We start from the raw sequence: 22,083 nt of genomic DNA, 5'->3' as shown, positions 1-22,083 counted from the left end.
GCCCACTCCTCCACACAGATCTTCTCTAGATCAGTCAGGTTTCTGGGCTGTCGCTGAGAAACGAGTTTGAGCTCCCTCCAAAGATTCTCTATTGGGTTTAGGTCTGGAGACTGGCTAGGCCACGCCAGAACCTTGATATGCTTCTTACAGAGCCACTCCTTGGTTATCCTGGCTGTGTGCTTCGGGTCATTGTCATGTTGGAAGACCCAACCTCGACCCATCTTCAATGCTCTAACTGAGGGAAGGAGGTTGTTCCCCAAAATCTCGCAATACATGGCCCTGGTCATCCTCTCCTTAATACAGTGCAGTCGCCCTGTCCCATGTGCAGAAAAACACCCCCAAAGCATGATGCTACCACCCCCATGCTTCACAGTAGGGATGGTGTTCTTGGGATGGTACTCATCATTCTTCTTCCTCCAAACACGTTTAGTGGAATTATGACCAAAAAGTTCTATTTTGGTCTCATCTGACCACATGACTTTCTCCCATGACTCCTCTGGATCATCCAAATGGTCATTGGCAAACTTAAGACGGGCCTTGACATGTGCTGGTTTAAACCTTGGTGTGCAGGGGAACCTTCCATGCCATGCATGATTTCAAAGCATGACGTCTTAGTGTATTACCAACAGTAACCTTGGAAACGGTGGTCCCAGCTCTTTTCAGGTCATTGACCAGCTCCTCCCGTGTAGTTCTGGGCTGATTTCTCACCTTTCTTAGGATCATTGAGACCCCACGAGGTGAGATCTTGCATGGAGCCCCAGTCCGAGGGAGATTGACAGTCATGTTTAGCTTCTTCCATTTTCTAATGATTGCTCCAACAGTAGACCTTTTTTCACCAAGCTGCTTGGCAATTTCCCCGTAGCCCTTTCCAGCCTTGTGGAGGTGTACAATTTTGTCTCTAGTGTCTTTGGACAGCTCTTTGGTCTTGGCCATGTTAGTAGTTGGATTCTTACTGATTGTATGGGGTGGACAGGTGTCTTTATGCAGCTAACGACCTCAAACAGGTGCATCTAATTTAGGATAATAAATGGAGTGGAGGTGGACATTTTAAAGGCAGACTAACAGGTCTTTGAGGTTCAGAATTCTAGCTGATAGACAGGTGTTCAAATACTTATTTGCAGCTGTATCATACAAATAAATAGTTAAAAAATCATATATTGTGATTTCTGGATTTTTTTTAGATTTAGATTATGTCTCTCACAGTGGACATGCAAGTATATTTTATATACTCTTATGTAAATTTTCTCAACTAATTGTTACATTTCACATCCATTAATGCAAGTGGCCTGAAGGAAAAGCCAATATTATCCAATTTCAAAACAACAAACAAACACAACCTATAAAAAACTACACTAAAGAATAAAGAATAACTACACTTAACTTTATGAAAGTTATGGTGCTGCTTCAAATTAAGTATAAATGAAGTAATTTCAACTTAAATTATATTAAAACTGACTTAAATCAAGTTGAATCTCATATAACTTTAAAATAAGTTAAGCGATTTCAACTTTTTTTAAGTAATGTAAAAACATTACTGCATTATTGCAACAGTGCATGACAAACAATAAAATGTCTATTCCTGTTTATTGAATTAACCTGCTTTACATGTCCTCCTGCAATATTAGTCTGAGACAACGGAACTCCTGGTTAACCACAGATGATCTCATCATAATCAAGTTTCTCTGTCAGTTCGCATTAAAGGAAAAGGGACTTCACCCTGACCCTGCTTTCATTGCATCTTTTCTAAATTTAGCCTAATGAAAGTGAAAGGTGACCGAGACTGTCTTTCTAACATCTCCTTAAAATTGGATAGCCTATTTGAATAGTTGTATCATCTTTTTTGAGAGTATTGAAGCTCTACAATTTAAGCTTGTTGTTTTGTCATTTGTATGACGCATCTGTTTACACTTGTTGCACAACCGTTTGTTGCTTCACAAATCAGTCTTGCAAACATGTACAGCGACTGTGTTGATATTAAACTTGAAAGAGTGAATGTGTGTGATGCACGGATGGAGGATTCGCCCGCCCTGTTCCTCGACACAAACATTAGTTGTTCAACAACATCAAATGAATTAATGAAATCCGCACGAGCCTTGCGCGCGCCACATGCTATCTAATTGCGCCCACACCCAGCCAGCAGACACATGAGAGGGAATCATTTAGACCTGTTACATGCAACGAGCTTATATATGTTTGTAAAGACGCTCTTTAAATCCAGAAATCTGGGGAAATTGTGATGCATGTGCGGCGCGCGCCGTCTCGGGGGTGTGGTGATGCTCGTGCTGTGAACTCACGCGAGCGCGGGCGCTGAATACTAGAGCACTCCGAGCGACGCACGGACACTGAGCACCGGAGAACCGACGACATGGCTTCGTCTCAGGGGAAGAGCGAGCACCGTTATGCGGACTGGATGTCAAGTTTACCGGATACCTTGCACGGTATTCCTCTTACCAACCTCGCCATACCGGGTAAGCCTCGTTATGCCATTAAATGCGCGTAGACTATAGTAACTGTGAACGGTGAGAAATTGCTGCAGATATAGGCTATGAATGAAAATATGACGCTTGGGGTCAGGTTCTTGAATGACTTAACTGACCCTTTAAAAAAGTTTTTTTAGTATGTTATTTTCGTCAAGTCTTGCTCAAAACACATCGCAGTGAGAGTGTTCTGCTCATTACATAAAATGGGTTCTGCTTATGACATAAGCTATTGTGTGACTAATAGGTTGTCGACATTAATATTGCTCCAATCCAGCGAGTTTATAATAATGATAAAACGTGTGGCATAAATTAAATAGGACACTTGTTGCTCGAGGCTCGAAATCCGTCTCTGCGACGGATTAAGAGACACATTACACATGTGCCACAGCTTCCTTTGATACAATATTACGAAATAACACAGATTATGTATAGACCCATACTGTAGTTAGATGATCAACAAAATAAATCAATAAAAAAATGCAGGAAATAATTTCTTTGTCACTATTTGTTTCTTTTTTTTCACATCTTAATGACAGGCATAGTCTAAAAAAAACTAAACACCTTATTCATTAGCATTAATTTCCATAATACCATGAAACAATACACTCTTTAAAAAATAGGTTCTTTATTGCCATTTGTGGTTCCATGAAGAACCTTGGGACCTATAAAATTTATTTATTTTTTACTGTTCACTGAAAGGTTTTTTGGGGAACCAAAATGGTTCTTCTATGGCTTCGGTGCGAAACCCCCCACCTTTATTTTTAAGAAAGTAAAACACCTTATTCAATGCCAGTATACTCTCAGTCTCCATCATACACCATTAAACTTTTCTCACAGGCTGTACTCTCCATAAAACACTTTATTGTGCGTAACTTGCAATTGTGAGTAACTTCTAAATGGCATGTATGTTATGACTATATAGGAACTGTGATTGTTGACGCTGTCCTGAAGTGTAGAGCAATAAAAACATGTTGGAATGCATGTTGGACTCAGAGGATGCAAGATGTGTTTGCATACAGGCGTTGCCCATGTTCATGGTACAACCAATAATGATTCATCACTTGTTGAGTGTATGTCAATATTTTCTGTTGAGACTAATCGTGATTGAATTCTTAATACTTGCAGAAATCTGTTTGAACCTTCATGCAGGCTTTTCACACCATACAAAGGCATTTTAAAACATGGAACAAGTTTGAATATTTTGCTGTTGTAAGGCACTGGTGTTACGGCCTATATAGTGGTATATGGGTTGTTGAACTGCACCAAAGGCTGGAGCAATCAGCCCAGAAAGCTCTGATTAAAACCCTGATTAACGTCTATGTCACTGATTTCCACCATGTGCAACTGGGATTATGCTTTATTGATCATACTGTGCAGTAAGTGCTCTGACTTCAGCGTACTGTATGAAAGCAAACTTACCTGCATCATTTGTATGGACCGCTGCAGTGAAGAAAATCACCTCATGCCACTGATACTGGTCTGGTCTGGATTCATCATTACAGGACTAGCACTGAAGCAGTATTTCCCATAAGGATAACTTGTCCCATCACTCTTTTGTAAAACTTTTGTAAAACAGTGTTGTCAGCAAGGCTGTGGGTGGGTGATGGAAAGTTGTAGTGTAGCAGCCGTTTATCAAAAGGCTCTAAACGAATTATGTCTTGAGTAAAAATTCTGAACACGTACCACTCCCACACAGATATCTTGCAAATCTGTGAGCTTTTGAGTTGATCTCACAATGCACAGTTAAGATTAACTCTTGAAGACATAAGATATCCATTGAACCCTGCCCAGGGGCTCGTATTCAATCAATCAATCAATCAATCAATCAAGCAATCTATCAAATCAAATCTGTCTGTCTGTCTATCATTTAACACCACAATAAAGCTTTTGTCCGTCCATTCATTCATCAACTGCTCTGACATAATGTTAGTCAAGCTTGATTTTGCTTAACTCAAAACAAAATATAGATAATGTTTTTCAGTTTTATAATTAGAGAAAGCAATGGTCATTTTAGCTCCTCAGGATCAATTCCTAAAACATGACCATTGATCCTTCGCCTTTGTCTCATGAATATTTCAGTAGTGTTTTATTTCAGCCTGAGGCATTTTTGCTTTCATGCTGTCATACTGTCAGGCTACTGGAGGTTTGCATGATTCAGAAAAAAATAGTTTTTTTTTATTTTTATAAACTTGCATAATGCCTGTATTATACAGGCAACATGAAACTAAAATCAACCTATTTACTTTGTTAATGCATGTTCCTGGTCTTCTGTGTTATTCTTGTGTTATTTTAGTGCATGTTATTCCGAATATTTTTCCCCTCTGATATCACTATGCCATTGTGAGTCTGAGTGTAAATATTCTAAAATATTAACCAATTGAGTGCAACAGTGCCCACCTATATTAGCGGTCTTGTTTAAAAGTATAACAAGCATAAAAGTATTAGAAAATCAGACCAAAAAAAAACAAAGGTACAAGACTGTGTACTTAACGAACTATCCAAGAAGCATTATGAATGACATAAATGAAAAACAATAAAGAAATATAACTATATATAACCATAACTACTGATTTAAAGGTATATATGCAGAATAATGGGTAATGTAGTTTTTCACCTGGAATTTCACTGTTTAATTATTTAATCAATAATTACTTTTTTTTAGTTGAAATACCAGGCTGTTTTTAACAGTTAGAAGTTATCGTCAAAATCAATTTCCTTCTACCAAACATGTTGTTTGGTCTGGCTCCATTCTGGTAACTCCCACTTTTCACAATCCAATCAATTCTCAATGGATAGAAAAATGGATTACAAATAGCCATTCACGTTGACTTGAATCTTTATCAGTAAATCTTGAACTCTCAGCCAAAAATGTATTTCTAAAATCAATTCCTTTCACGTACAATCGTTTTTGAAAGATTCTGCTTCAAACGTCATCAAAGTCAGCCTGTGGACATATTATAAGGACATCCATGAGCCTGATATTTTTAAGCACTGCCACTCAAAAACTGTCACTGCCACCTCCTGCGGCGTGAAGGTCAGTGCTTGTGCTAAGATAATCTAGTGTGTCTTTTATTTCCTCCATCGGAACTCTTTTTATAGTCGTTCCAAACGAAGAGGTTCAAGAAATCATTGTAGCCTCTCAAACCTCGCCTCAGATTAAACATTTGACTGATCCTCCTGTTGGAACTCAACATTGTTTACTTGTAGCATCGGTTTTGGCAGTATTTTGGAGGTCAGCTAGTCGTCCTCCACATATTTGCAAAAACATGAATCATTCTTCTATTGGCAAACAAGTCTCTTACTGAACAGAATATTCTGCCCGCATATTGTAAATGCCAGTGCGGATTTGTATCACCAGGGAATGCATTTATCCTTTTGTTGTAGACATTGAACAGAGTTTAGGTACAAAATGAACCTACGTACCTGTTAGAAAAATTCTTTTGACTTGCTCTTACACTCTTGTGCTCTTCTGGATGGCTGGCTTGATGAGGTCATCACCCTGTTACAGTTGCCATTGTCACCTTCACTGGCGGCAGAGGAATTGTGTCAGTGCTGAGAGAGGCACTATGCTAAAGTGTCAAGCCCACAGAATAAGCAGGACACCGCTGCTTTATCGGCCACCTGTATGCTTAGAAAGCAGTACGCAGAGTGTTGCAATTCAGAGATAGGCATGGAACCCTGGTGTTATGGATTGTTATGGAGAGCCATAATTGGGATTCATGCTATGGCTCTCATATTTTCATGCATATCTGCCCTTTAATCATGTAATCAGCTTTTGAGTGGCAGCCAATGAAAATATGTAATTTTCAGGATTCTTTCATGAATTAAAATCTCAAAAGACCAAAAAAAAATTGAAATATTTTTGTAACATTATATTACTGTCACTTTTGATCAATGTAATGCATATATATATATATATATATATATATATATATATATATATATATATATATATATAGATATAGATATAGATATAGATATAAATAGATATATACCACTCACTTTAATATCAACAAATCAGAATATATATGTAATATTTTTTTGAAATAATTTTGTAACATTATATTACTGTCACAATGTAATGCATTTTATTTTTTATTATTTATATAGATAGATAGATAGATAGATAGATAGATAGATAGATAGATAGATAGATAGATAGATAGATAGATAGATAGATATAGGCTATCTATATATCTATATATCTACATAGATATCGATATATACCAATCACTTTAATATCAACAAATCAGAATATAGCTAAAAATCAAACTTTCTGTGGTTGTTGTATGAACAGTAAAAATGTTTGAAGGACACTGGAGCCCTGTTAGTTATCTTGCCCTATTTTTCATACATGGTGTGTAATCCCTCCTATTCACTAATGAAGAATGGAATAAGGGATTACATCACTAACCACAGCTTTTTGTTGATGAGATTCACCGAGGTTTTGTAATCCAACTGCAGTCGTATGTTAGAAGTGTTCTTGACAGGTCTAGCATTTGACCTTGAGGCAGCAGGAGTGTGTCATCAGAAACTAGTCTGCCAAGCTATGCCAAGTCTTTTTCCTGTCCATGAACAGCATCCATAGGCAGTTATTGGCTAAACGCTTTAAGTATATTCACTTTGACTGATTGTACATGCTCAGCTGGAGACCAAAAAAATCATCAAACTCACTGCACATCTTTATTGCAGATAATCGTTCTCTGAAAATTATTTTAATTACCCATTTTTCGTTTGTCCTATCTCTCATTTTTCTTCATAGCATTTTTCTTGATGTCAGAAATGCATACCCAAAATGTTTCCTGTGATGAGGTGTAGGGATTATTTATTTATTTCCTGACAGACGCAGACGCATATACAAAATGATTTCATTTATCTAAAGTTGCACTAGTGGCATGAAAAGTTGTAATGGCTTCAAACCTCGAAGGCACCGTTTACTTGTGTCTGATTCATCTTTAAATCTGTCTATCCATCCAATTGTTCATCCATTAATCCTGCACTTTAGACCCAAAAGAGAGGATTTTTAGCCTGCCATGTCTCAATAAACAAGATAAATGGAAACGATTAAGTGACCAGACATGAAAGCACAGTCACCATTGGACAAAAAAAAGAGGCACTTTTTCCTGTAATGATGACTTTATTTCCCGCTGAACTGTGAGGCGGCCCACTGTGGTTGACAGTGACATGCCAATCTTTTGTGATAAGTAGGTACATCCTCACAGAGCAGCCTAAAGGTTCACAGTAAACCCTTGAATATAATCTACTGTAAGATTTTTTTATTTGTTTTTAGAATGATAGCATTTCACTGGGCTGCAATATGTGATGTAGGACAGTCAATCCAGGGAGATTTTGAAAGATCAAATTGGAAAATAACTCATGTCTTCTTTCACCATATCCGCATAAAGACAATATAACAAGGCAACTTGGTGCCATTCAGTGATATTGATAACAGATGTCCTGTGTCATATTGTGAATTTTATTGTATGGTTATACAGTGAGGAAAATAAGTATTTGAACACCCTGCTATTTTGCAAGTTCTCCCACTTGGAAATCATGGAGGGGTCTGAAATTGTCATCGTAGGTGCATGTCCACTGTGAGAGACATAATGTAAAAAAAAATAATCCAGAAATCACAATATATGATTTTTTAACTATTTATTTGTATGATACCACTGCAAATAAGTATTTGAACACCTGTCTATCAGCTAGAATTCTGACCCTCAAAGACCTGTTAGTCTGCCTTTAAAATGTCCACCTCCACTCCATTTATTATCCTAAATTAGATGCACCTGTTTGAGGTCGTTAGCTGCATAAAGACACCTGTCCACCCCATACAATCAGTAAGAATCCAACAACATGGCCAAGACCAAAGAGCTGTCCAAAGACACTAGAGACAAAATTGTACACCTCCACAAGGCTGGAAAGGGCTACGGGGAAATTGCCAAGCAGCTTGGTGAAAAAAGGTCCACTGTTGGAGCAATCATTAGAAAATGGAAGAAGCTAAACATGACCGTCAATCTCCCTCGGACTGGGGCTCCATGCAAGATCTCACCTCGTGGGGTCTCAATGATCCTAAGAAAGGTGAGAAATCAGCCCAGAACTACACGGGAGGAGCTGGTCAATGACCTGAAAAGAGCTGGGACCACCGTTTCCAAGGTTACTGTTGGTAATACACTAAGACGTCATGGTTTGAAATCATGCATGGCACGGAAGGTTCCCCTGCTTAAACCAGCACATGTCAAGGCCCGTCTTAAGTTTGCCAATGACCATTTGGATGATCCAGAGGAGTCATGGGAGAAAGTCATGTGGTCAGATGAGACCAAAATAGAACTTTTTGTAGCATCATGCTTTGGGGGTGTTTTTCTGCACATGGGACAGGGCGACTGCACTGTATTAAGGAGAGGATGACCGGGGCCATGTATTGCGAGATTTTGGGGAACAACCTCCTTCCCTCAGTTAGAGCATTGAAGATGGGTCGAGGCTGGGTCTTCCAACATGACAATGACCCGAAGCACACAGCCAGGATAACCAAGGAGTGGCTCTGTAAGAAGCATATCAAGGTTCTGGCGTGGCCTAGCCAGTCTCCAGACCTAAACCCAATAGAGAATCTTTGGAGGGAGCTCAAACTCCGTGTTTCTCAGCGACAGCCCAGAAACCTGACTGATCTAGAGAAGATCTGTGTGGAGGAGTGGGCCAAAATCCCTCCTGCAGTGTGTGCAAACCTGGTGAAAAACTACAGGAAACGTTTGACCTTTGTAATTGCAAACAAAGGCTACTGTACCAAATATTAACATTGATTTTCTCAGGTGTTCAAATACTTATTTGCAGCTGTATCATACAAATAAATAGTTAAAAAATCATACATTGTGATTTCTGGATTTTGTTTTTTAGATTATGTCTCTCACAGTGGACATGCACCTATGATGACAATTTCAGACCCCTCCATGATTTCTAAGTGGGAGAACTTGCAAAATAGCAGGGTGTTCAAATACTTATTTTCCTCACTGTATCATTTGCTTTTTATTTAGTATTTAAAAATCACTATATTCAAACAGTAACAACTGTAGACAGGTTTGTGTCCTCTCTACACAACAAGATTTATTGTTTCAATAATCATCTCTGGATTGCATGTTTCAAAAACAGAAAATAGTCTTTAATCTGCTCTAATGTTCCTCCTCTCTGAGGTTCAGAGGTGAAACATGAGACCAATCAGTCTCTTTCATTTTTTTAAATGATCCATTTTCCCAGAAATAATTTATAGCTTAGTGCATCTCAAAGCAGGGATCTCGTATAGGAGACACTCCTTTGCATTTAGCTGAAGAGCTATTAAAAAGCTAAATAAATACACTGGGACCTTATGGAGCTGAAGTTGTTAAGACCTGTAGAAATTCACCTTGTTTTCTTCTGTTAAACAACCATGCAGAGTTTAAGATGTGGTTTTCTTTAAGGTTTGCACGAGTTAAGGTGAAAAGACAAGTTGCTATTCATTCAATTTTAAAATGATCCTCCTGTTTAAAAAATATAATAAAAGAGGATGTTTTATAACATACGTTATAGGTGTTGTGTTTGGAGAAAATGAATGAAAACCATGTTAAAATAGTAATGTATATTGTGCTGCGTATTTTCATAAAAACTGATCTTACCATTACACTGACATCTTACCTTCCTTCACAGTTTCTGATCCAATGAGACATACATGGAAATTGTGTTAGAGGAGACTTCCCTCCGTTTCCACGAACCAGAAGGCATTACCTGTGTCGAGGGAAATGAGACATTCACTGTTACTCATTAATCTGAATTTGACAGAAACAAAGTCTGTATATTTCCAGGCCAATCTGTTTAATGAACATTCATTAGATAAATGACACATTATTGTCATAATAGAGACAGATTGTCATTGAACTGAAATGGTAGCAAATCTCTGAGGGTTGTAATTCAAATTCTTCTAAATTTTCCTTTCTTTCTTTCTTTCTTTCTTTCTTTCTTTCTTTCTTTCTTTCTTTCTTTCTCTCTCTATCTCACTCACTCACTCACTCACTCTCTTTCTTTCACTCACTCACTCACTCACTCACTCTCTTTCTTTCACTCACTCTTTCTTTCTTTCTTTCTTTCTTTCACTCACTCTCTTTCTTTCTTTCTTTCTTTCTTTCTTTCTTTCTTTCTTTCTTTCTTGTTAAAGCAGCATCTAATGCCTCCATTATTTCCACTGGTTTTGTTGTAGTGGTGATTGCCGAGATGTCTTTTCCGAGCAGACAGCTGTTTGACTAATGGCTCTTTTCCATGGTGAATGTTGATGGCTACAGTGCTGCCTTCAGATGCAGAGACGCATTGTTTATTCATTAAAAATAATATTCAGAGAGTCTCTCTCACACGCACCGGCTATAGACTGCTTAATGCTTTCATTTAATTACATTAGCAATGCATCTATTTTAATAGTTGTTTTGATTTTTGAGATCAAACATAGCACCTGGCTTTGCTCTGTATTTAAATTGAAAGCGTGCTCGTGGACTCTGGCAACGCTTTTCCCCCATGCTGCACTGCTGCAGTCAGGGTGCAAGTGTTGGCTATTACATTATTACATTATTCTATTTAACCATTGCAGCAGCCATTATATGTATTCTCAGGTTCCTGCTGTACAAAAGTACCACAGATAGTCAGGCAGTATTAGATTTGAGTCTTTTCAGAGCAAGTAACCTTAAAATCACTGTTCTCCTCATTTTTAGAGCAGATGGCCCCGCACCAAATGGCACACTTGATGTGTATTCGTAGTCTTGTGCATATCCGTGAAGTCCACCAGACCATAGAAGAGAGCTATTCCATAATATTAAGATGCCAAATTTAATATTTTTCGGGGGCATGCAAACCTGAATATTTTGTTGATGAAAAGCTGCTATCTACAGTTTTATGCTATTGTATATATACATTTTTTTTTTGACTAAATAAATTAAGCACCAGTTTTGATTCTTAATTTCAAGATATTCAATATATAGTTCAACTTGAACTTAAACTATTTAAGCTACTTAACAGAATATCAAAACAACAAAAGTTTTGGGTGAACAACATTTTTAAAGATGTTTTTGTCTTATGGTCACCAAGGCCTCATTGATCAAAAATATAGTTGAAACAGTGATATTATGAAATATTTTTAAAATGTAAAATTACTGTTTTCTATTTTAAAATATTTAAAAATGCAATTTATTCCTGTGATGGTAAAGCCGTGCGATATTCCCCCAGTATCAGCACTAGAACCGTTTCACAGTTTGTATTACTCCGTTTGCAGCTACTGTCGTGGCAGTCAAGCAAATCCACCATATTTTTTTTACAAATACTACTGTCGTTGTGTCATGGAATGTAGTTTTAAGAGTTTTTTAGGCAAGAATGTAGTTATTTAGACCTCATATGTGACTCATATATAAAAATAGCGCCTCTTTTACTTTTACTTTGTTCATTTAAATATTACTGTTCAATAAATATTATTTTACATAAAGATTATGCCTTATACTACGGGGCTGTTGAATGCTTAAATCTTAACGTTCTGAGTTGTGCAGTTATTTTCAGGGAAACACACAGCTACCGGTAAAGTAGTTCCAGGCAGGTCTTGATCTTACAGTTCCATATCACTTTGCCAAATAATTTCAGTTATTTCAAAGGTCTTTGCAGCCTACAACAACAAAAGAACCAAAACCCACAATGACACTGACCAAGCAAATAAATATAGTAAACAATCCGTTGTTGTTTCTTATTTATTTACTCACATGTCCTGTTAAACTGTTGTATTAATGCAATATCACGTAGTCATGTGATATGGCTGTATATCAGCACGTTAATACCTACGGCTGAATCATAATCGGGATTGTATTCAAACATATTCGAATCATCAACAAGATATTGATCTTATATATGTGGCATTTCCTCTATAGCAAAGTGAATGTTGTCTTTATCATTTCTCAAAGACCGGTGACTTTTGCTGTTACACATGAGTTACCCATTCAGTTCCCTTTTGGAATATTTGATATGAGCCATAAAATTGTATCATTTATATTTATGTTCTCTCTTAATGAATATCACTAACTCAGAAATCTTCTCATCCAGGTTCCCACGACTCTTTTAGTTTTTACATCGACGAAGCCTCACCAGTTGGGCCGGAGCAGCCGGAGACAGTGCAGAACTTTGTCTCTGTGTTTGGCACTGTGGCCAAGAAGCTGATGAGGAAGTGGTTGGCGACACAGACCATGAACTTCACCAGCCAGCTGGAGGCTGGCATCCGCTTCTTTGACCTCCGCATATCCACCAAACCCAGAGACCCCGACAACGAGCTCTTCTTTGCACACGGCCTGTTCAGCGCCACTGTACGTGAAGGCCTGGAGCAGATCAGCACTTTCCTGGCCTCCCATGCTCGCGAGGTCGTGTTCCTGGACTTCAACCACTTCTACGGCGTACAGAACCTCCATCACGAGAAACTGGTCCAGATGTTGCGCACCATCTTTGGAGACCGACTCTGTCCGGTAGTGTTTGCTCAAGAGGTAAGCCTGAAGTACCTCTGGGAGAAAGAGTTTCAAGTGCTGGTCTTCTATCACAGTCCAATGGCTCTGGAGGTTCCTTTCCTGTGGCCGGGTCAGATGATGCCTTCTCCTTGGGCCAATACCACAGATCCTGAGAAACTCATTCAGTTCCTTCAAGCCTCAGTAAAGGATCGGAGACGCAAGGGCACCTTTTTTGTGTCGCAGGTGGTTCTCACTCCCAAAGCAAGCACCGTTATGAAGGGTGTCACCAGCGGTCTGAGGGAGACCATCACAGAGAGGTAGGATACTATACACCATTACAACATCCATTCTGTGAAATGTGTGGCATCAACGAACGTGTTGACTCATTAGATCTTGCTCTCCGTTATCTTCAAATCAGCACCAGGCAGATTTTTTACAGTCCCAATTTAATCTCATTACAGTTATTAGCCGTTGCTCCGAGTCTCTTGGGCTTCACTGATCAGGATTTGTCAGGCTTGGTTAGAAACATGAAACTCTTGGCAGAAAGCAGATTTCGAAATGGCTCTGGATGACAGAATGACATATTCAGTGCATTAATTCTAGAGTGAACCAATATTCTGCTCATTCAAATGACTGGGAGTGGGCCTTTCAACTTCCCTCATTGAATACATTGGCATCTGCGTCTGTCATCTTCAGTTATTCTTTTTCACCTGTCAGCAGGAATGAGATATAGTGTGCCATTAGGCATGTAGCTAAGCACAACCATAATATCTAGGAATTGGAATTGTTATGGAATTTAATAATTTGATTTCTCTTAATGATTCTAAGAGGAGTTTCTTAAAATAATGTTAATTTAGTATATTTGAGATAGAATTATTTAGAAAAATATTTTCCCAGATGATGAAATAATTTAGATAAAAAATATGTTTGAAACAATAAGGTGTTTTTACCTAGACCAAATGACTCTTCGTAGTCTTTATATTTACAGATGCAATCCAACAGTATGCCATATAACAATACTAAATAAACACAAAAATGTGGTAACATATTTAATGCATTTATTTATTTTGTTTATGTTTAACATAATCTTATGAACAACAGTCATTTACTATACTGAAGTCTAACAATGCTTAAAGGGGTCCTATAATGCTTTTTTTTAATTTACAACTTATTGTGTGTGTAATGTTTTTGTTTTAGCATGAAAAAGGTCTGCAAAGTTACAATGCACTCTAAAAAATGCTGGGTTGTTTCAACCCATGTTTGGGTCAAATATGGACAAACCCAACCGTTGGGTTTAAAATTGAATTTAATGGGTTGGTCCATATTTGATCCAAACATGGGTTGAACAACCCAGCATTCTTTAGAGTGTATAGTCTTAGTATATAGTTCTTACGAGAACATACACATCACAATATTCCTCATTTTAATAATTCCCACTCAAGGCATACGCAAAAAAAAAGGGCAGAGGCCTGGTTGAGTTGCGTTAATAATGTGTTAAAACCTGTAGTTATGGTAACGGGCTTGACTTTCCAAAACATGCTCTAAGGGGTTGACCAATCACAACACAATGGTCCAGCCAACCAATCAGAGCACGTTGCACATTTTAGAAAGAGGAGCTTCATAGAGAACTAAACAGAGCGTTACTGACAGACATGGAAGAGAGGTGCTGCAATAATGTAAAATATGTGAGAATTTTCTTTTGATTTTCGAACATTCAAGCATGAAAACTCATTCTAGTAGACCCCAAAAACAAAATCAAGAATTTGAAAAGGGGTATATTAGGTTTAAATACAACTTGAAATCTGTGTGTGTTTGATTCACTAAAAAGAACTGGTTAATTTGTTTGAGAATCATTTTAACTGTACTGGTCACGCTGTATGGTTTTGATTCACTAAAAAGAACTGGCTAAGAAAGTTTGTTCAATAATCAGACTATAGGCCTACTTATCATGCTATATGTTTCACATTATATGCTACGGTTCAAAAGTTTGGGATTGGACTCACTGACACCAAACTTTTGAAAGTTTTTTCAATTAATAGCGGTGTTGGGTCATCACTGAATATTAGTGCAGGAAACTCGGTAGAAGAATTCAAGCGATTCCATTAATGGAGCCAAGCATCATTTTGTTATGGTATTTAAAAAAGTGTAACCTTTTCTGAACCGTAATAATACCTGTGATACCACCTTCATGCTCCACATACGTAGCGTAGCCCCCTGGGTATTTAGTGAGGAGCTGCACATTATTTCTGCTTAGTGTAACTGGAACATTAACTAAAGGGCAGAGATGACACCAACGTTGGTCACCCTGGTTACTGGAAGACTCATTCAGAAGTGTGATCTCAGCATGTAACACGTTAAGCATCAAATCTCTTATTTTCCTTGGAAAATGTGCACATTGGTCATAAATGTTCATTTTATGACCAAAGCCAATGTGATATTTTGGTAGATTGTGTCATTATTTTTTTGCATCAACTCTGCTGATGGCAAATGAATTATAGATGAGGGGAGATGTGGGGCTCAGAGAGTAAAATGATACAATCTCTGCCAGCACACTGAAATCTGACAAGCATGGCGTCTTATTAGCTGATAAAGTGTTCTAGCCCCTGCATCACCTCGGAGTGAGCAGCAGAGCATGAGATCTCCTGAGTCATAGCCCTCATAGACCTACATGTAGCTAACAATACATTTTTTTGTTACTTACAAAACCTAGTGAGCTGCCTCTCTAGATAGCATCACAATCGTACAATTTATGCTTCCTCATTATTATGGAAGCCCATTTCCGCCACAAAAGAAAACAAAAATCTGGTTTGGTAAATTATAATTATGATTAAGCAAACATGATTTTTCCCTTATGTGGTGGAAATGTGCTTCCATAGGAGATACCCTGTTTTGACCAAATTTTAAGGCAAATTTTATCATTTCAATGAGAATGCAAAATGTACAATAAAGTATAAAAGTAGGGAGAATGCTGTCCCAGAATGTAAGATGGCTGATGATGTGAGAGAAATGTTGATTAGAACATTCATTCAGTATTGTAAAGTATCTGTGAATATATTAGCGAGTTAAAATAATAGTAATTTAATAGTAATATAATTCGCTTCGTGCACAATATGGCGACCGTTGACGTTCGAACTTGAGTGTGTGGGCCAGTACTTCCGGTGAAAACTTCCGGTGATCTGACAGCGAGAGTGGGAGACAGCGAGAGCTAGAGACAACACCGACCGAGTTCCATTACCAGAAAGATTTTTTTTTTTTTTTTTACAATGAGTGTTTTTAGGATTCAAGAGAGGCGACTTGCCTTTCAGAGGGTGACAGCCTCAGCACTTCATTGTTGTGTGCCGTTATGTACCGTTTCGTCACGTTACAACAAACAAGTCAGCTTTCATGCATTCCCCGTTGACGCTGCGGTACGGGCTGAGTGGATGCAGAAAATGCATATAATTTTCAGTGTATTTCACCTGTGCGTTTCTATGCTTTCTATTACTGCATTTATTTTGTGCAAGTGAGATGAGTAAAGACCATCTGTTTAATAAATCATTATCTATCTGGTGTTTATAAGCAGCACAATACAGTATTTTACTACGTGTAAAATATACACAAACTTAGCTATATTAAAAAATTTGTGGTACCTACAGTTAAAAATGTAAAATATGTGATGATAATATTGATCGAGCAATTGATGTAAGTAAGTGAAAATATGTGCGCAGAGTTGAGAAAATAGTATTATGGAGATAAATTGTAGCCTATCACAGGGCAGACGTGTGAATGTTCACAGTGCATTTTATGCAAACAACTCTAATCGTAGTTGTAACTATATTTACAGTAGGCATAATTGTCATTGCGTATGCGTATGCAGCATGAGTCAAATACAATCTTCTGTTCGTGAACAGTTGTATTTCATTCATTAATCAGACTATGTAACGTTATCCGTGCATTTAATTGCCATTGGCTCGTGTGATAGTAATATGAATCTTAGTAGTATTCTAAGTGATATAATTGATTCTGTAAACAACTATAAGAGATCATTTTCGGCTTTCTCCGGCTCCCTGCACCGGGCGTAATTCGAAACCAAGTGTCTACCCCCACACTCGCTGATCGGAAATCCAACATGGCGGCCACTGCAAGTTATAGTAGTCATAGTAATTTAAACTAGTTAAAGTAACTAATTAAAGTAGTAATTTAAAACTAATTAAAGACTTTTATCCAAATTTACATTTAATCATTTAGCAGACGACAATTGGACAACAATATGCAAGTGTTGTGACCATTCCCAGTTTAGTCTAACACAGTACACACAAATGTAATAGGCCTTAAGTATATGCTTATTAAAGTATTGCATCACGATTCAAGACGAACAACAAATCCTATGTGAGTCTACTGTGTACTTTGCATGAGAAGCACTACTTTTATGGCACACATAAAAGTTGCTGACTGATCTAAATCGGTCCTAAACTGTTACGGATGATCCACACTGCTTGGAAAATTATTGGAGTGAAAGAACAGACATCATTGCAGACTCTCTATGAACAGGCTACTTTAACGCAAGCTAAAAAGATTGTGTGCGATCCGTCGCATATCCTGTACACAGAGTACGAGTTGCTGCCTTCTGGGAGGAGGTTTAGAGTTCCTCGCTGCAGATTGAACAGATTCAAAAACTCATTTATCCCAGTGTCTGTAAAGATGTTAAATAGTGGTGGTATGGAGCTGTAATTTATGCAATTTATATTACTAATATTGCCTGGTTTGTTAATTTGTTGTATGTTAATTGTATACTGACGGCAGCATGGGTGATGGCCCAAGACAAATTTCCCTTCGTGGGACAATAAAGTTTTACTTACTTACTTACTTACTTACTTTGTGAAGTAACATTTCAGTCAGGATGCTTCCTTAAAAGGCAGCAGCCTATGTTAGCAGCAGGTAGCAAGGCAGTTCACTATGTTTTGAAGCTGAGCTATTTTTTTCACAGATGTTCAGTTTGGGAACAAATCCCCTTATATTGAAACAGACTGTGTGTTCTTTCAGGGCTCTTCCTAGCATGATGCAGTGGGTCCGCTCTCAACGACCCGGGGAAAGTGGAGTAAACATCATCACGGCTGATTTTGTGGAGCTGGGGGAATTTATCAGCGCTGTTATCACCCTCAACTACTACCTGGATGATGAGGACGAGAACGACACCTGAACCTCCAGATTTCCCACATCACTTGTGGTATCAATTACTTGCTCCCTCTCCTCTTTGGCATATTTTTAAGTTTTACTTATTTATTTATTTTGGGGGGTGGATCAGAGAAGCTCTGTTCATCTGACATTTTTAGGGCTAATGAAAAGCATGAGAATGAGCACAGAGATCAGACACAGTCAGGTGGAATAAATTCAGGTTTTGTCTGAGGATGAATGGGGGCAGATGGTGATTTAATTTATTTCTGGGTGAAAAAGGTGACTGGCCTTTTCCCATGTTTCTCTGCTTCCTATCTGTTGGACTACTAGTTACTGATTCACATGCTTGAAACCTTAATAAGTTTCCCAAATTCTGCTTCTGATGAAAGTAACAGTAACGTTAACTCATTTCATGGGAATAAATATTGTTTGTACAGTGAATGTGATGCTGAATCTATAGTAGGTTTATTTCTAGTGATCATAGTAACTTGTAAGATTGTGGAGTTGTAAATACTTGTAAACCTATTGAATTGTAACTGCTCACTATTAGTCATGCCCGAACATACATCAAGAGTAGAGGCTAAGTTCGGGGCCTCGATCTGGTCTTACAATGTTGAAGAAGTGAACTATTAGATGTTTGTACTCACAACCAAAAATTGCAAATGTATGTAACAGCATTTTTGCCTTTCTGCCATTATAAACACTAAGAAGTGAGGCTTTGTATCTACATTTTTGTAGTTGTCTTTCAAGTTATCAAACATATGGAAGCTTGTTTCCGCCACTGAATAAAAATTAAAAAAGGTAATTGTGGCTTTTTATCTTACAATTCAGATTTTTTTCTCGCAATTGCGAGTTTATACCTCGCAATTTTTACTTTTTTCTCAGAATTGCGTGATAGAAATTTACCATTGTGAGTTATAAAGTTTGTCTCGCAATTCTGACTTTATTACACACAATTGCAAGTTTATATCTCACAATACTGAGAAAAGAAGTCAGAATTGCGAGATATAAACTCACAATTGCGGGAAAAAAGTCAGAATTTGTGAGAAAAAAATCAGAATTGTGAGTTTATATCCTGCAATTCTGACTTTAAATCTTGCAATTGCGAGTTTATATCAGAATTGTCAGAATTGTGAGATAAAAAGTCGCAATTATATTTTCAATCTTTTTTATTCCATGGCAGAAAAAGCTTCCATACTAATGAACACTTGTATATATCCGTGAATGTAAATATTCATTGCGTTTGCACTGCTCTGACTGTGGACTGTTAAAGAGTGGCCATTGATGTTTGCTAGTGCAGGACAAAAATACATCCCCAATACATTCCAATAATGACTTAATAATGCACAATTTGCATTCAGCTGTAAACATGCATAAATAGGGAAACGCACAAGGGACTCACTTAATGGGTGTGAACAGACTTATTATAACACCATTTTCTAATTAGCCAGACTAATTGAATAAATGGCCATGCTAATGTTTTAATCACACAGATGCCAAGTAATTGAATTGGTTCAATATATGACATTATGGAACAATGTCCCTTTGTCTTTCCTGTTCAGATTAGGCTGCGACATTAAGGTCATGTGACACTGGAAAACCAGCTCAGAAAGTCTGCAGCATTATTTGTTCTTTAAAGTGTTTAAATCTTGTTCATTAAAGGCAGGGTAGGTGATTTGTTCCAGAATTTATTTTTATTATGCTGGTTAAAAGTCTCTTAACATCCTGATAGCAATCACTAAGTTATGTGGTCTAAATGTATTTATATGGATATGTATCATCTGTGGAAGGTGTAGCACCATAAAATGTTCGTCCAATCATTGCATTCAGTCCGATGTCCTACCTGCCTGTCAACGTATGCATTTCCATACCTCCGCGCACCCTGCTCGCGCAGACATCACGTCATCAGTGCGTTTCATGCTATGCAGAGTTAGACAGACATCAGTCACCGAGTACCGCAACCAAAATAGCAGCCATTTTACAGTTCCTTATGAACCAAAACAACAAGCTTATGCGGCGTTCACGCCATAACTACCGTAATTTGTAAGAAATGGAAACCTGGCCGTGACGTTATATTCGGAGTGGTTTGTGACTCGAATTTATGTGTTTCAATGGCAACACTATCAACATCAAAATTAATCTTCAGCAGTCAGGTGGTACAGGTCAGTGTTCTTTAAGTTGTTTATGTTTAATATTATTATAATGTTATGTGCTTTCAGACATGAGGTAGTTTAACACTGTCGCTCAAGGCACTTTTGTTTGCTCCCTGCTGTATGCGTTCATGTGTTTTTAAGGAGGCGTGGCCTTGGAGACGCTCTGAAGGGAGGGTGGGATCTTATGCTTTCAAAGCTAGCTCGCTATTGCTAGCCTCTCTGAAAATTGCCTACCCTACCTTTAATGTGACAATCCCATTGCCAACCTGGAGCATGGACTTGTCTAAATGCATTAATTATGCTTTTGTACAGTATGAAATCGCATGTAGTCGTCAAGGTCGATAAATTGTACGTAAACGTTCTATGGGTATGTGTCCTACTCTAACATTTCTGACTGGTGTACAATAAATGTAAATACTGCATATAAACCACATGGTGTGTTTCTTTGACATAACACTAATTTTTTGTCTCGATCTACTGTATTAAAAAAAAATACATGAAAAATGCCATTCATACATACAGTGACTATTCCATGACAGGCAGGGAGGAAAAGCATAAAACAGGAAATTATGCCATATGTTGTGACTGAAGTCTTAAATTCAGATAAACTGACTTTTTTTAAGACAAGGCAAGATTAGTTCAGGGGCCAGTTGCATAAACTTAGCCGCTATGTTAAGACTGTGTTAAAGGAATAGGCTAGTTCACCCCAAAATGAAAATTTGCTGTTAATTTACTCAGGCCATCCAAGATGTAGGTTACTTTTTTTTCCCCAGTAGAACAGCAAAGAAGATTTTTAGCTGAAACCGTGGTCCTTTGCGATTTAGGCTACATAATGGAAATCAATGGACGGTTTCCAAAGCATAGTTGGACCTTCATGTTTAGTTCTTTCTCTCTTTTTTTTCCAAAAAATCTTATGTTTTTGAATTTCGACCCAAATTCAGTTGGATTTGCCACTAATTTGCCAAAACTTAAAATAGTAACGTTTTCTCATGAGATCGGGTTGTTGCCTTAATTTACAATCATAGCTGATACAGTTTAAATACAGTTAAATTGCACGTGCTGAAATTCTTGCTTTACATCTTCTATGATATCTCCCATCCAATGATCCATGATTGTTGAAATATATTGAAATGCAGATGAGAAGCTAATTTGAATAACGATAGAAAAAATAACATTTGCAGAGATGTACAGTTTGCCAATTCTATCTCTCTGTGATGCCGAGAGCAGAGTCCGTGGCCTCATTACATGCTTTCTCAATTACTGCTATTCATCGCTGGCAGAGGTCCGCTCAGCTTGTTTTGACAATGGCACTACGCAGCTGTGAAAAACCTCTCTTTCACTTATCCGGAGCACTGTGTGCTCTCTTTTCTGATTGTGAGCTTACTAGTCGAAGCTGTTAGTCTGCTGATTGTATTTTGTAAACTGCTGCGCAGAAGTGTTGGTGTAACTGTGATTCTCTAATTTACAGCACAACTGCTGTTCAGCGGTGTCATGGTATGCAACTGACCTTTTGAAAATCACTTGGAGACGTTTGGAGATGTTATACAGTATATGCAAGCTGCTTAAAGCTGTTGTAAATGATTTTAGCCAGTTTGCTGTAACTTCAACCACACATCCTCCATTAAAATCCCCCTTGAACATTCAAAATGATTCACAGACAGAAAACCTTTATTATTGGCTAGTTTTCTAAATGATGGAAATGGAAAATGATGATTGTCATTTTCCATTACAAAATATAGAATTTGATAAGAAAAAAAGATCAATAAAAAAATTGCCTCAACCAAGCAATATTATTTATGAATCTCACTGAAC

At 37.8% G+C, this 22,083-nt stretch overlaps 1 protein-coding gene across 1 annotated transcript; it reads left to right on the top strand.

Moving 5' to 3' along the window:
* Nucleotides 1-2,121: 2,121 nt before the first annotated feature.
* Nucleotides 2,122-20,729, top strand: plcxd3 (phosphatidylinositol-specific phospholipase C, X domain containing 3). Its single transcript, XM_084087451.1, has 3 exons — nt 2,122-2,468; nt 12,573-13,281; nt 17,987-20,729. Exons 1-3 carry the CDS (start codon nt 2,366-2,368, stop codon nt 18,141-18,143), a joined length of 969 nt encoding a protein of 322 aa, XP_083943577.1. The 5' UTR covers nt 2,122-2,365; the 3' UTR covers nt 18,144-20,729.
* Nucleotides 20,730-22,083: the final 1,354 nt, after the last annotated feature.

The sequence above is a fragment of the Abramis brama genome, assembly GCF_963993115.1.
Source record: "Abramis brama genome assembly, chromosome: 16".
In the NCBI taxonomy this organism is placed as follows: domain Eukaryota; kingdom Metazoa; phylum Chordata; class Actinopteri; order Cypriniformes; family Leuciscidae; genus Abramis; species Abramis brama.
This window is presented reverse-complemented; position numbering and strand designations above follow the sequence as displayed.